This window comes from Triturus cristatus, chromosome 1_2 (assembly GCF_964204655.1).
Source record: "Triturus cristatus chromosome 1_2, aTriCri1.1, whole genome shotgun sequence".
Classification (NCBI taxonomy): domain Eukaryota; kingdom Metazoa; phylum Chordata; class Amphibia; order Caudata; family Salamandridae; genus Triturus; species Triturus cristatus.
In genome coordinates, this window is record NC_140580.1 from 703,474,179 (window position 1) to 703,490,130 (window position 15,952).

Consider the following 15,952-nt stretch of genomic DNA (forward strand, 5'->3'; position numbering starts at 1 on the left):
TGTTTAATTTGAGCCGGTGGTTTCCGGTGTTCAGCACCAGCACGTAATTGTCAACACCGGCACTTATGACAGACAGTCTGCCACATGGTGGCGCTATTTGTCTAATTTACAGATGAGTACACCAACAGCTGTTGATTGTTTAATATACATAACAAATGCCTAATACCTGCCACCCAAGCCATTCTTAAAACTTTGGGGGCCTAGAATAGCTTAAGCTGTCACACTTGAAGGAATGTGATGGTTAGTAGTTGTGTTAGTACTGCCATTGGCTGTGGTGATAGGGGCAATTGGTGGAGCAAGCTGCAGTGGCTTCTTTGACAAGGGTCCTGGCACTTATGTTTTTTTACAAAAAAAGCACTGACTACGGATAGCTTTTCTATGGATATGTGCTGACTGGTGCAGAAAGAAAAGACCTGAAGTCAGCGCGATGGGGTGGCACCTATACAGGCACCTTGCACACCAGTTCTGGCTTGGACGTCGCCACACCGATCCGAACAACGCCAACTACCGGCGTGCAGGGGTACTGCTCATGAAAAATTTCAGATCCAATCTGATGCCCCAGGATAAATGTAAGGTAAGGGCTCTGCAGCTAGACGTCTCTACCAGATATATAGATTAATTTTAAGGAAACACACAAGTTGTCAACTATTTTTAAAAACTCTCACTCTTAAAACTCTTTGAAACTCGTAGAACAGCTACATTTTTTATGAACAGCACAGTTTGTCCATATCTAGCAATTTACATCTTAACAATGGACATTAAGTTTTGTAGAACCTGCAACTCGGGTAGCATGCTGCCAAAAACATATGCCTCTACAGTTGACAAAATCAAAGCAATTCTTTTCTTTATTTTTATTAAAAAAGCTCAATAGACATTCCAATAACATTTGCCAAAGCATACACATTAGAGGTCCGTTTACATGGGTTAGGAGGCCAAATGATAGGGCGGGCGGAAACCATCTTGCGAACAAAGAGGAATCCACGTGAAAGGAGTATCGTTTTTGTTTTTTTAATCGGCTAGAGCCTCTCCGGCTTCCACCCGGCCCTGCAGTGCCCCCCTGTAAGCTCTCCATGGCGCCCACACCTTCTTCCATTTTTCAATACACCCTCTACTTTTGTACACCGTTTTCTCTGCTCTCTGGCCCCTATCTATATATTTTTCCCATTCTATCACTGAAGGGGAAAGTGTTGCCCCCCCACCCCTTAGCAATAATGCGTTTTCCGATCCCTACTGCCAGGGTAAGCCAGATGGTGACATGCTTGGGCCAAACTGTCTCCGCCTTGATTATAAGCAAATGCCATTTTGCGTCTAGAGGCATGTCAAAATCAAACCAATTGTGAGCATTTCAACTGTCCTGGGTTTTTATTTGAATTGTACAGTAATAGAGCTTATAGAACTTTCAATCACTCTGCATGCAGTTCAGGACATTACACAAGCGTTAAACTATACACTGAGATTTGAGAGGCATTGAGACTTCTGCAAGATGTCACAGATTCAATGCCATGTGAGATGAACACAAGTCAAGCTTAAATCAACCAATACTTTTCAGAGCTCCATGAGATCATATTGTTTACAGATGAAAAACGGTGGTACCACTATTGCTAGTGTCTAGCTGCTTGTGTACTTTTCAGGGCTTTCAAATGTGCAAGATATTCCCAGCCTTAAGTTCTTTCTTCCTTCATCAGGCATCAAACAATCTTTTTTCTCGTAACAAGCACAATGGGCCAGTATGATAAACACACTCATGCCTGCTATCTTTATTGAAAAGATTTACAGTACAGCAAACTGCCACACAATTTTCATCAGAATGAGTACTATTTTCGGCTCTGGACAACCTAAATGTGGAGCATGTTGGTGTCGCAATTACATTATTAAACCACCGTTCAGGACGTTTAAGGTCGTTTTATCACAGCTTAAACAAAGAATAACACATTCTTACCTGGACCTTGAGTGACTGATGGACTGACACATAAGTGGGTTGTACTGAGCTAGAATAGTTATTGTGTCACACTGCTGCCCGATGATCAACCTGGCCTGTTGCTCTGTTGCATTTCTCAGGTTTATTCCATTGAACTGCAAATAGACAAATGTAATAGTTCAATATTTCTAAAATAAAATTGAAACAAAAGACAGTGTCATACTAATATTGAAGCTGAAACTATAATGATATTTTAGCACAACAATTGGGTCATGAAACTTCGCATCATCTTGAACTGGCATAGGCCAAATAATAGAAAAGAAAGCCTCATCAGGCAACCTCAAGGGCTTTCCTAGTAGTTAATCACATATGTTCAAGGACATAGTTCTAGATCAATCAAACTCTTGCCACACTGAAAAAAGTAAATCATTTGGAAGCCTATATAGTTATTCCGTACTCCTGCAAATGTGTTTATCTCTTTTAGGAGTAACCTTCAGAGGAAGGTCGCCAAACTTGTCAGCCAGGTTATTTCTCATGATATTGGGCGCTTATGTCTTAGATGTGAATCAACCATTAAATGAGGTGCCATTACCTTTCTTTATTAACTTGTTCTTATTTCACTGGTTTAGGTCAGCAAGACTAAGCTTTTTCAATAACTTAAGGTGACAACTAGAGGCTCAGAGAAATGCAGCCAACTACAAACACATTATTAACTAGCTGACAAGGGCCGGACATTTGTATATTCTTTTACATGTTCGAATCAACAATGGGAGGTGGTCCAGGAAGAACCCCCTACAATGGGGTTATGTGACACACACTCTCGCACCGCTGACTGGATTAAAATATTTGGGCACAGAAAAACAGGAATCTCTGGGCACTCTTGCAGCCTGACAAACAAAACCGTGAGTGCAACGCTTAATCAGACTCAGTGGGTATCACGACCGAAATAAAAGATGTAAAAATTATCCATTTTGGGCACTTAGTAATAGCTTAAACTTCTAAGAAGTCATGTGCATTTAAATCCAGATGTTTTGATTTTTGTGATGAAAGTAAATTTCATTTTTGTCAATAACACTTTGGAGTGGGGAATACTGACTCCTCAAAAAACCAAGAACAATTACAAGCTATAAATGAATTTAATCTATACATCTAAAATACAGTATCGGTATTAGTTTCAGGAAAACCAACCAATTGTCCAAGGGGATATTTCGCTGTTGAGTTCAGAAAATCGTTAAGCTTACACTAAACAGTAAACTTGTGCAAATGGTCCACTTCCTCACACTTTGAACATACACATTAGGGCCCACCCAAAAGTTCTCTGAAATGTATTGAGCTTTTGTGATATTAAATAATTAAATTTGGAAGCCATGATCCCCAATGTGATAGTTTTAGAGATCTACGGAGGGCTACAGGGTGCAGAATCAAATACCTTTTCTGCCATTCTGCGGTTGTCAACTTTAGTGAGCAGCTGATAATAATGAGTCACATACCACATTGAGCTTTTCTAAGTTAGTAAAGATGTTTCAGTCAGGTGAAATGACAAATAGATTTCCCCAGCCACACAGAAAAAACGAGAGATGGGCATCCCCCTAGAAAGATAAACCACTTAATGATCACCTCCAAGAATGGAGTGAGTGGCTTAGTTTACCAATCAGCTTGAACCAGAGCACCAGAGTTTGCACATCCTTCTGTCAATCTGCACTGGCTTCAATCCGTACTGATGGAATGGAAAAGGTTATAAACATGTAACACTTTGTTTGCAGTTTGTAGTGTTGCAGTTTTATATGATAAGGTTCCCAACAGAGTTGTGCTACAAGAATCAAACTCTTTTTCTTTGAAACCCAAATTTTATTTTATGTGTGAGGTATACGACTTGTGGAAAAGTAACAGAAGAGGCAGTAAAGAACAAGTTACTTACCTTCAGTAACACTAGATCGGTAACAGACATACCACAGTTAAATCCTTACCTTAGAATTAGCCCCAGGCATCAGACTGGATCAGGAGAATTTTTCTTCAGCAGTACCCCTACGTATGTGGCGTCGGTCGACTTCGCATTTGTTGTTGGCGTCGTGATCACCGTTATGACGTTGCGGTATCTATTTAGACGCCGCCTCTGCGCGCTGACGTCAGTTCTTTACACGACATTCCACGCCAGAAGCACTGAGCCATGCAAGACATTGACCACTGGTGCACAAAACTAGGGCCCTGAAAGGGAGTCCCTTACTCTAGAAGTCAGTTTGTAGAACGGGGAGGATGGGTCACTCTGGACTTGACTATCCAGGCAGTAATGTTTAGTGAACGTGTGCAGTGCCCACGTGGCTGCCTGGAAGATGTCACTGAGGGGAACTCCACGTCCCAAAGCAGTAGTGGCTGCCGTCGCCATGGTGGAATGGGCGCGCAAGCCTATTGGAGGCTCCTTTTTAGCCAAGGAATAACAGATTTTAATGCAAAGAACGAACCATCGAGAGATGGTTTGTTTTTGCACGGCCCGACCTTTCTTGACGCCCACATAGCCAACAAAGAGTTGATCATCCACCTGTAATTGTTTTGTGCTATTCAGACAAAATGATAGCGCATGTTTTGGATCCAGACGGTGAAGCCTCTCCTCCTCTTTAGAATGCTGCGGGGGCAGGAAGAAGGTGGGCAAAGTGATGGTCCTATGTGGAAAGAGGTGACCACTTTGGGAAGAAAAGAAGGTCTAGGGTGAATGCCAACCTTGTCTGGATAAACAGCAAGGAAAGGAAGTTTAGAAGAAAGAGCCTGAAGCTCACTCACCCTGCGAGTAGAGGTGATGGCAACCAGAAAAGCAGTCTTTAAGGTCAAGAGTCTGAGAAGACAATTATGTAGTGGCTCGAAAGGAGCACATATGAGGTAAGTTAAGACCAGATTCAAGTCACCCTGGGGCATTACGAAAGGAATAGGAGGAAAGAGGTGAGTAATGCCCTTAAAAAATCTATTTACAATAGGGGACTTGAATAGAGAAGGCTGATCAGAAAGGCGAAAAAAGGCCGAAATGGCCGAAAGATGGCCTTTAAGGGTGCCCAGAGCAGAGCCCTGATGGGCCAAAGAAAGAATGAAGAGAACCTCTGAAAGAGGGGCAGAAAGGGGATCCACAGCCTTTTCTGTGCACCATGCTACAAATTTGTTCCATCAACAGGCGTATACCATCTTAGTGGAGGGATGCCTGGCTGCCAAGATGACATTACAGACTTCAGGAGGAAGGTCAAAAGCTGTTAACTGTTGCCGCTCAATCTCCACGCAAGGAGGTGGAGGCTGGCCAGGTTCGGGTGGAGGACCGTCCCCTGTTGCTGTGACAGAAGATACTCTCTAAGAGGCAGTTGGATTGGAGGATCGATGGCCATGTTCAAGAGCTAGGGATACCAAACTCTTCGTGTCCAATCTGGAGCCACAAGAATGACTTGGGCCCGGTCACGCTTGATCTTCTTCAGAACTCAAGGCAGAAGTTGTATAGGTGGAAAGGCGTATAGAAGACCACAATTCCACTCACGACAAAAAGCGTCGCCGAGCGAGTGTCGCCTTGGAAATTCCAACGCGCAGAACTGCTGACATTGCCCATTCTCGTCAGTGGTGAACAGATCTAACCAAGGCTGTCCCCACTTTTAAAAGAAACCTTGCACCACATCAGAGTGAAAACACCATTCGTGATCCATCATGCACCGGTGGCTGAGTTTGTCTGCCCTGACGTTCAGGGAACCTGACAGGTGTTGAACACCAGGGACATGCTCTGATGTTCCAGCCACGCGGAACAAGAGAGTCTCTTGACGTAGTGTCCAAGATCCCACCCCACCCTGTTTTTTGCAGTACCACATGGTGGTGGTGTTGTCCGTGAACACCTGAACTAATCTTCCTTTGACAGAACGAAGGAATGCTTTCAGTGCAAGACGGATCGCCCATAGCTCCAGCAGGTTGATGTAGAGCCTGGACTCCGCCGGAGAACAGAGGCCTCTGATATCCGCCTCTCAGAGTCATCCTCACCAAAACCCAGGATAGAGGCTGAAACAAAGGTATCATAGCCCGAATATCCCAGACTCGTGGCTCGGGAGGATAGGCCTGAAACTGCGCTGTATCTAGAAGTGCTCCAATTAAAAGGAGTTTCCTAGAGGGAATCAGGTGTGACTTAGGCACGTTGATAGTGAACCCCAGCAAGTGCAGGAGGTACGCCGTAGTCTGGAGGTAGGAAGTGACGGCCTGGGGCGCACTCGCCTTCAACAGCCAGTCCTCAAGATCGGGGAAGACTGAAACCCCTGATCAGCTCAGATGAGCTGCGACCATCGCCATCACTTTCGTAAACTCCCGAGGGGCCAGGTAAAGCCAAAGCGGAGCCCAGTAAACTGAAAATGCTCGAGGCCTAACGTGAACCGTAGGTAACGCCTGTGGGCCGGCAGGATGGGGATGTGAAAATAAGCATCCGGCAAGTCCAATGCACCCATCCAGTCTCCAGGGTCGAAAAGACCTGAGCCAATGTCAACATTTTGAACTTCTCCTGGAGGAAGCAGTTGACGTCCATGAGATCCAAGAAAGAATGCAGGCCTTTGTCCTTCTTGGGCACCAGGAAGTAGTGGGAATACCAACCACAACCGACTTCTGGCACAGGAACTCGCTCGATAGCTCCCTTGGCTAGAGAGCCACAACTTCCTGACAGAGAAGGGCCAAGTAATCCTCCGACATGCGATGGAGTGTTGGTGGCATGGAGGGAGTAGCCCCTTCGGACTAGCTGTAAAACCCATCTGTCCGACGTGATGTTGTGCCAGTTGGGGAAATAATGTCGAATTCTGCCACCCACTGGCATCCCTGAAAGGTCGAACTAGGAAGGCTTGGAGGCCGATATAGAGGGGCACTGGTGGACTGGCCTGCTCGCTGGCCCCCAGACCCACGGCGCTGGGTCCCATGTCCTTAGCCGCTCAGAGGTTGAGTAGCTTGCGCCAGTCTGAGGCCCTGGGTGGAATGTAGCGGGGCACCCCTTACATAGCCACAAATGGGGCGAAAAGCGGACTGAACGGGACGAGAGGTGGCAGTGAGGTCCATGGATCTGGCCGTAGCCCTAGAGTCCTTGAAGGGCTCGAGCACATTGTCCGCCTTGTCGCCAAACAGGCGACAGCCATCAAAAGGCATGTTCAAAAGGGTCAATTGGACATCCCCGGGAAAGCCAGTGGACCTCAGCCAGGCGTAGCGTCTCAAGGCTACGGACGTAGAAATCGATCTACCAAGCGAGTCGGCAGTATCCAGCCCACATCAAATGGTTAACTTTGCTGCGTCTCTACCCTCAGCAACCGCAAGGGTGAGCACGGCCCAGACCTTCTCCAGGCACTGTGGCAGTACTTGGGCAACCATGTCCTACACCGAGTGGTTGTAGCTGCCCAAGAGACATGCGATGTTCACTGACCGCAGTCATAAGCTGGCGGAAAAAAACATCTTCTTCCGAAGATGATCCAGCTTCTTGGATTCCTTATCTGGGGGAGCAGTAGGGAACGCGCCCTTAGAGGTTGAGGCTTGGACCACCAAGCTCTCAGGGGTAGGGTGTTGGGAGAGGAAAATGGGGTCGGCCGGGCGTTGGTGTCGGGCAATCATCCTATTCACAGGAGCCCCTATGCTGGGCTTGGACCAAGTGCCCAGAAGGATGTTGTTGAGGGCCTCATTGAACGGCAGCAGGGGCTCCGAGGAGGCCGCTGCCGGTTGAAGCTCCTCAGTCAGGAGGTTAGTCCTGACTGCCACAATAGGAAGCTCGAGGCCCAAGACCTCAGCCGCCGTATGCAACACCACTGCGTAAGAGGCTCCCTCCTCCGTGGCCACGGTAGGGGGAGAAAGCATACCAATGTGTGGGGAGGTATTCAGACCACTGGAATCACCCAATTCCTCTCGCCAGTCCAGCTCTTCTAGCTGGTCTGCCAGAGGGTCCACAGACCCCTCTCAGTCCTTCTCATCCTCCCCTGGCAGCCACTCAGGGCAAAAAGGAACGCCAAAATAGAACAGTGGTACAACAGTACCGGTCAACGCCGGTCCAGCTAAGTGTTCAGCTCAAGGGGGAGGCCGGGATCGGGGAAGGCCGTGTGCCCAACCGGTCGGGGAAGGCCGTGTACCCAACCGTCGTCGGGGAAGGCCGGGGACCCAACCGAAGTTGCAGGCGGCGGAGGTGTCGTGAGGTCAACAGGCGCCGATCCGGATCCAGGCCTAGATCCCTGTGGCGTCAGGGCCGGAGCCGCCGGCATCGAAGGCACACTGGCATAGTTGGGCTGCCCAAAGATGGAGTGGAGGGCCTCGTAAAAGGCACAAAGCTGGGCTGGGGATGCTCTGGCTCTCCGGAAGGGAGGAAAGCTCGGAGCCGTCCCAGTAAGTTCCATGGGTGGAGCCGAAGGACAACCACCTTCTGCGACCCGCGTTGCGTCGGCTGACAGACGGGGAGAAGGCGAATCTTTCGGGACTGCTCCTGCAAAGACTTCGAGTTCATGGACCGACAGTCGGAGCGTGACTTAGGGTCGTGGACGTGCTCCAGGCACCAAAGGTACATGAGGTGCGGATCCGTGACTGACATCAGCTTGTGACAAGAGTCACAAGGCTTGTAGCCGGTCCGCCGATGTGACCTCCTTGCGTGCACCTTTACCATGATGTCGACAAGAAGTAAAAAAACACTAGTCAGAAAATGACTAAGGGTACCGCTCTCTCTCCGGACCTGTGTGGAAAAAGAAAGAACTGACATAAGCACGCAGGGGCGGCGTCTAAGTAGATACCGCGACGTCATTTCGGAGATCACGACGCTAACGACGAACGCGGAGTCGGCCAACGCCACCTCCCGACGCGCAGAGGTACTGCTGAAGAAAAATTCTCTGGATCTAGTCTGACGCTTGAGGGTAATTCTAAGGTAAGGAATCTATATCTAATAGACTCTTTCATATTAATGTCTCCAACATAGTAAGACCCACCCATGCTTCTTTTCAGGCTTGAATATCAATCCTATATTATGCTGTAAGCAGGTTGACAACAGTCAATGCTACAGCTTAGCAATTGTTTGCAAATGGAATGTCCCCCAGCAACACACAGCTGATCCATTTAAGCTTTACTGGTAGAATTAGCACAAGGAATGTCTATGTATTTTCTGAATAGGCATAGCCAAGTACATTGTACAATGCCAGCGTTTGAGAACGGACTGACCTATTGAGCTGTTTAAAAAGCACAAAATAACTTATTTTCAAGACTGTCTTTGTTTTACGAGAGTAGCACATGTCACCTTTTAAAATCTAGATTTTGCAATGACTTTTTGGCATTTGATGGATTGCAAAAAATGTTGGCCATTAATTGCCTGATTGATGTAAAATGATGACATAACTGCCTATCGAAAGTGGGAGTAGGTTAGTAGAACCACCCTGTCCATATGGCTTGGAAGAAAGGCTCCTCCACACAGATTGGAGCTTGCTAGTTCTACGTAGTGATGCAACTGCACCAAAAAAGGAACGCCTCAGTGTAAGGTGGTGAAATGTAACTGTGTTTAAAGGTCAAATGTGTCTCAGCCGAGTTGAGTAAGGACAAAGTTCCGATCCAAGGATGGTACTAATAAACTCTAGGTTGCATTTTCTATTATAACCACTCCATGAAAGTCTTCAGGAGAGGAACCCCTAAAAAGCAAGATACTGCCTACTTTGCAGGTGCACTGCAAGATCTGTTAAATGCACCCTTGTGAACTGCATGACAAATCAGACTGTTGTAAGCATAGGTATGCACTGAACAATGCTGTGTTGCTGGCTGCAGAGAGTTGACCTGAAAGGAAGTGTAGAAATTGACAAATCTTTTCCATTTAACTACATGGCATGATGCTGTAGGTAGGGCACTGTTTTTCCTATAGTTCTGCAATTCACTTTGCAGCTAGCTTTAAGAACCGAAACTCTAAGCCTGCAGGTGCTGGATAATGAAATTGATGGATTTCATAAATGGGTGTAGCAGTTTGGCCTTTTTCAGTCTTAATAGATCATTGTGGTATGAGAACTTGCAGAATGAATGTAATGACACTACCAGTGGATGTGAAAAACATGATTTCCATACAGACTTTGGCACAATGAGATTTAATGTTATTGAAGCCTGACAATCCTTTTACAGGACACATGATATTAATGGTAGAGAAGAAAAGTATATGTAATGGAGTTGGCCAATCTATCTACACAGTATTCTCTAAATAAGGAGATTATGAATGCTTTGAGGTGTAAAGTTCAGTTTTTTTCGTCCTTCTAAATTGCGAAAACATTTGTGAGGTACCCAATTCTGGAACATTTGGATCACTACCTTTGGATTTAAACACCACCAGTGGGTATGTTGACATCTCCTGCTCTGCGGATCTGCAAAGCTGTTTTTGAATCACGGCAAGTTTACATGTTATCAGGAACTTATAGGAGCGCACGGTCACCAAAAGGCTTCATGGCGCTGAGCTTGAGTAATGTTGCGGCGCAGGGACTCATGCATAAGCTTGCTCAAACAGCCAAGTTTTGAGCACCTTTCTGAAACCCAACAGATTATCGCACCTCCTGATTGCTAAGGGTAAAGTGTTCCAAAATTTAGGGGCGAGGTAGGAGAACCTGCACCCTCCTTGACGTTTGCGCTTAAAGGTAGGGAGAGTCAATAAATGGAGATGAGCAGAGCGTAGGTTACGCAGTGGGACATGCTTTGCAATCATGCAGCTGATGAATTTATGACTCCTACCATGCAGTGCTTTAAAGATCAGACAACCTGTCTTAAAAGCTGCACGTTGGGCAATTGGTAGCCAATGAAGTTTAGATAGCCAAGGTCTAGCAGATTGCCATTTAGGTTGCTTATAGATTAGTCTTTTGGCCTGATTCTGCACTAATTGAAGACGTTTAAGCAAAAACAGGGGCAGACCGAGATAAATGGAATTAGAGAAGTCAAGACGTGAAAGGACCAAGGCGATGACAACTTGTATAAGTGCTGAGTGAGATAGCAGGTGGGCGATCTTACGAATTTTACGCAGTTGGAAGAAACAAGAAGAGACCACTGCTCCGACTTGTCCCTTTAGTGACAGGTCGGCGTTAATGGTGACCCCCAAACTCTTCACAGTGAATGAAGAGGTGGGGGAACACCTAGTTCAGTCGGCCAGTAGTGATGGCCCAACAGGATCTCACTCTTTCCAGGCAAAACTAATTCCGTCTTGCCCGGGTTGAGTTTGAGGTGATTGAGGTCCATCCAGCGCTGGATGTGAAGCATGGTGGCTTGAAATTCAGCAGCCAAGTCAGGGGAGTCCAAGGTAAAGACAAGCTGAAGATCGTCAGCATAGTTAAGGAATATGCTACTTACCAGTATGCATCTGTTCTTCTGAGTAAAATACCCCCTCCCACACCGACACCCAAAAAGGCTTCGGTCACGCCTTCGCCTCCGGGCCTAGGCAAGACCAAAGACACTGCTTCGAACACCCCACCTTCGGGCCTGGTGAAGAAGCCAAGTAAGCCTTCCGGCGGCTCGGGCTCGAGCCAGCCTGCCAGCGGTGCCGAAAAACACCCTTCGGCACCGAAGAAGAGATCGGCCTCTACCTCGACACTGAGCTCCGCACCAAAGCCCTCGTTGTCCAAACCCAGCCTCTCGGTGCCGACCAAACATCATAAGGTCCTCGGCACCGACACTCCCGCGCCGCAGCCTGTCTCGGCACCGAACAAAAAAATCGGAGGTTCCAAAAAAGCACGGCACAGACAAGCCTAATAAGCCACCGGCCCCGAAAACGTCGGCGCCGACCAAACAACCAGTGTCGCAAGAACTTTTTACACCGGATCCTTTGCAAAAGACACTTACCAAGGATCCAACAACTGGACATTTGGCACTGTCTTCTAAAAAGAGACATTTGGACAAACCAGCTCCACCTCCAAAGAGGAAAGACTGTGCTACCTCCCCTTTCAGAGTGCCTTCCCCACCTCCTCCACCTCCTCCACCCTCTCCACCTCCGCCCCCTCCACCTTCTCCACCCCTGCCTCATCGCTCTCCGACCCCGTCTCCAGACCATGATGATCAGGGGGACCCATACTACGACCCAGCAGATGTGCCACAAGACCCCACCCCTACAGGATCCCCAGACCCCTGGGATGATTATAATAATCCAGACATTCCAGATGTCCCACAAGATGACCTTTATCCATCCAGGCCATCTCCACCAGAAGACTCACTAGGTTTTCACCACCTACTTCAGAGGGCGGCACATTATCACGGGGTAGAGCTACACACTGACCCAGTAGAGGAAGATTTCCTCCTAGACACCTTTGATACTGCACATAGGTCTACTGCTATACTACCTATGCTCAAAGGGGTAATAAAACATGCGCCAGAGGTTTTTAAAGACCCAGTCAGGGCTAGGGTCCTAAACCCACGCATAGAGAAAAAGTATAAAGCTGCCCCCACAGATCCTGCCTACATCAAGGGGCCAGCGCCACTGGATTCCCTAGTGGTATCCACTGCAAGAGAGAGATCAAATTCCCAGGCGCCAGGCGAAGCACCACCGCCTGACAAAGAGTCAAAGCTCCTGGACGCGTCAGGAAAACGCACTGCGTCACAGGCAGCCAATATATGGCGTATCGCCAACACTCTTGGCCAGATACGACAGAGCGCATTATGATGAACTAGAAACCATCATGCACCATCTCCCAGAAAAATATAAAAATAGGGCCAATGAATTAATTCAAGAGGGTAAGACCATAACTAATACCTCTAAACGCTGTGCCGTAGACGCAGCAGAAACAGCCTCCAGGGCCATTAACACTAGTGTCCTCCTCCGTCGACACGCTTGGCTGAGAGTTTTAGGCTTTAAACCTGAGGTACAAGCCTCCATATTAAACCATCCATTTGATCAAGAACATTTATTCGGTCCAAAGATAGATGAGGCCCTTAAAAAGATGAAGAAAGACACAGATACGGCGAAATCTATGGGAGCCCTACAGTCACACCCTCCTAGGCGCTCCTTTCGCCGCTCTTCCTTTCGGGGCACGGGCAGAGGCTACTCCTCAGATAGCGCGTCCACTTCCACCAAATCCCCTGTTCAATCCACCTTCACAAGGGGTTATCAAAGAGGCGGCTATAGAGGCAATAACAATAAAGGCAGAGGCAAAACAAATACCGCCCGCTCTGCCACACCGCCTACCCAATGACATCCCCCTGCTCCCTCCAGACCATCCCACTCCGGTCGGGGGCAGATTACAAAATTTCCTTCACGTCTGGGAGTCCATCACATCAGACAGATGGGTGACCCAAATTATTTGTTCAGGGTACTGCCTAGAACTCACATCTACCCCCCCAACATTCCACCCAGGCAACGTCCAATGTCACAAGAACATTCCACGTTACTAAAACAGGAGGTAATCTCCCTCCTACAAAAACACGCCATAGAACAGGTCCCCCACGATCAGCAAAATGTAGGGGTCTACTCCCTATATTTTCTGATACCAAAAAGAGACGAGACTCTATGACCTATCTTAGATCTCCGGCCTCTAAACACATACATACATAAGGACCATTTTCACATGGTAACACTTCAGCAGGTACTTCCGCTCCTCTCCCAGAACGACTCTCTCACCACACTGGACTTGAAAGACGCATACTTTCACATTTCGGTACACCATGCCCACAGAAAGTACCTCAGATTTGTAGTGGACGGGCAACACTTCCAGTTCAAGGTGCTCCCATTCGGGGTCACAACAGCACCACGGGTATTCACCAAGTGCCTAGCGGTAGTGGCGGCACATGTCAGAAGACAGCACATTCACTTCTTCCCGTATCTGGACGACTGGCTGATAAAAGCCGCGTCCTACAACCAATGTGTACACCACACCGCCACTACAATCCAGCTACTTCACCAACTAGGCTTCACGGTGAACCACCAAAAGTCCCAGCTAACACCATCCCACATAAAGCAATACCTCGGTGCCACCATAGACACCTCAAAAGCCATAGCCTACCTCAATCCGTCCAGAATTGCAAGCATTCAGGCTTTGCGTCAAAAATTCATACTTCAACACTCCCTCCCAGCAAGAGTGTTTATGCAACTGATAGGGATGATGGCCTCTTGCATTTTCATAGTGCCTCACGCAAGACTCCAGATGCGTCCACTCCAAGAGTGCTTAGCGCGCCAATGGAACCAGGCCCAGGGGCAACTGACAGATCAGGTGTTGGCAGACGGTCGCACCCATCGCTCTCTGCAGTGGTGGAACACCACAAATCTTTCCAGAGGTCGACCGTTCCTGGACCCGGTTCCACAAATAATCCTGACAACAGACGCATCGCTCTCCGGCTGGGGAGCTCATCTACTACACCTCACAGTGCAGGGCACATGGACGTCGCAATAAAAGTTACTCCACATCAACCATCTGGAGTTACTGGCAATCTTTCTAGCCCTAAAATCCTTTCACACACAGATTTTAGGCAAGGCAGTCCTTATCCGCACAGACAACATGACCGCCATGTACTAAATCCAAAAACAAGGCGGCACACACTCTCCACAGCTCTCTCAACTAGCACAGAGCATATGGAGATGTGCAATTCCACACAAAATCTTTCTCCTAGCCCAGCATGTCCCTGGAGTCCAAAACACCATGGCAGATCTGCTCAGCAGACAGACGCAACAGATCCACGAGTGGGAACTTCACCCGCAGGTTCTTCACCCGTTCTTTCAGATGTGGGGGCATCCACAGATAGACCTATTCGCCACCCACGAAAACAAAAAATGCCCAAGCTTCGCCGCCAGATACCCACACCCATTGTCCAAAGGCAATGCGATATGGATGAACTGGTCAGGCAAATTTGCATACGCATTTCCACCTCTCCCACTAATTCAATTAGTGGTGCGAAAGCTACAACAGAACTCCCTCACACTCATTCTAGTAGCTCCAACATGGGCCAGACAACCGTGGTACACTACACCTCTCACCATGCCTCCTAACCCAGAACCATGGAGAGATCAGACACACAAACCCAGCTCAGCTCAACCTTGCGATCTGGCTCCTGAGATCCTAGAATTCGGATACCTTAACCTTCCCCCCCGACTGTATGAACGTTATCAGAGAAGCTAGACGCCCTACCACTAGAGCCTGCTACGCTGCCAAGTGGAAAAGATTTGTTGTTTATTGCCATAACAACACAATCAACCCTCTAGACGCATCCATACAGCACATCATATGCTACTTACTACATCTACAAAGATGTAACCTAGCATATACATCCATTCGGCTACACCTCGCAGCAATTGCCGCTTACCTACAAAACAGACAGCACCTATCACTTTTCAGAGTGCCTGCCATAAAAGCCTTCATGGAAGGCCTAAAATGAATAATTCCCCCCAGAGTGCCACCCTCGCCTGTGTGGAACTTAAATATAGTGCTCACAAGGCTAATGGGACCGCCTTTTGAACCTTTGCATAAATGCGAACTGCAATTCCTCACATGGAAAACAGCTTTCCTTGTAGCCATCACCTCCCTTAGAAGGGTCAGTGAAATACAAGCACTTACTATACAAGAACCATTTCTCCAAATGCACCCGAACAAGGTTGTCCTACGTACCAACCCAAAATTCCTACCCAAAGTCATCTCACCCTTTCATCTAAACCAATCGGTAGAATTACCGGGTTTTTTCTCGCAACCTCAAACTTTTGCAGAAAGGGCTCTACACACTGGATGTTAAAAGGGCCTTGCTTTACTATATCCAGAGAACACAACCTTTCAGAAAGACAAAGCAACTGTTTGTCTCTTTCTCTCCACCTCATAAAGGCAACCCCATCTCTAAATCAGGGATAGCTAGGTGGATTGTAAAATGCATACAGATTTGCTACCACAAAGCAAAACGCACGCTATCTGTTCCCCCTTAAGTCCACTCTACAAGAAAGATAGGGGCTTCTATGGCTTTTCTAGGGAACATCCCATTAGATGATATCTGCAAGGCAGCTACATGGTCAACACCGCACACTTTCACTAAACATTACTGTGTAGATGTGCAAACCAAGCAACAAGCTAGTGTGGGTCAGGCTGTACTAAAAACACTATTTCAAAC

At 47.5% G+C, this 15,952-nt stretch overlaps 1 protein-coding gene across 4 annotated transcripts in view; it reads right to left on the reverse strand.

The window, feature by feature from the left end:
* Positions 1 to 15,952, reverse strand: part of DLG5 (discs large MAGUK scaffold protein 5) — a 1,132,805-nt gene that overhangs the window by 365,248 nt on the left and 751,605 nt on the right. For all 4 annotated transcript variants that reach the window (XM_085608570.1, XM_085608569.1, XM_085608568.1 and 1 more), the window contains one exon: positions 1,940 to 2,073. In XM_085608570.1, coding sequence (XP_085464696.1) covers positions 1,940 to 2,073 — 134 coding nt within the window. The remainder of the gene's footprint in view (positions 1 to 1,939; positions 2,074 to 15,952) is intronic.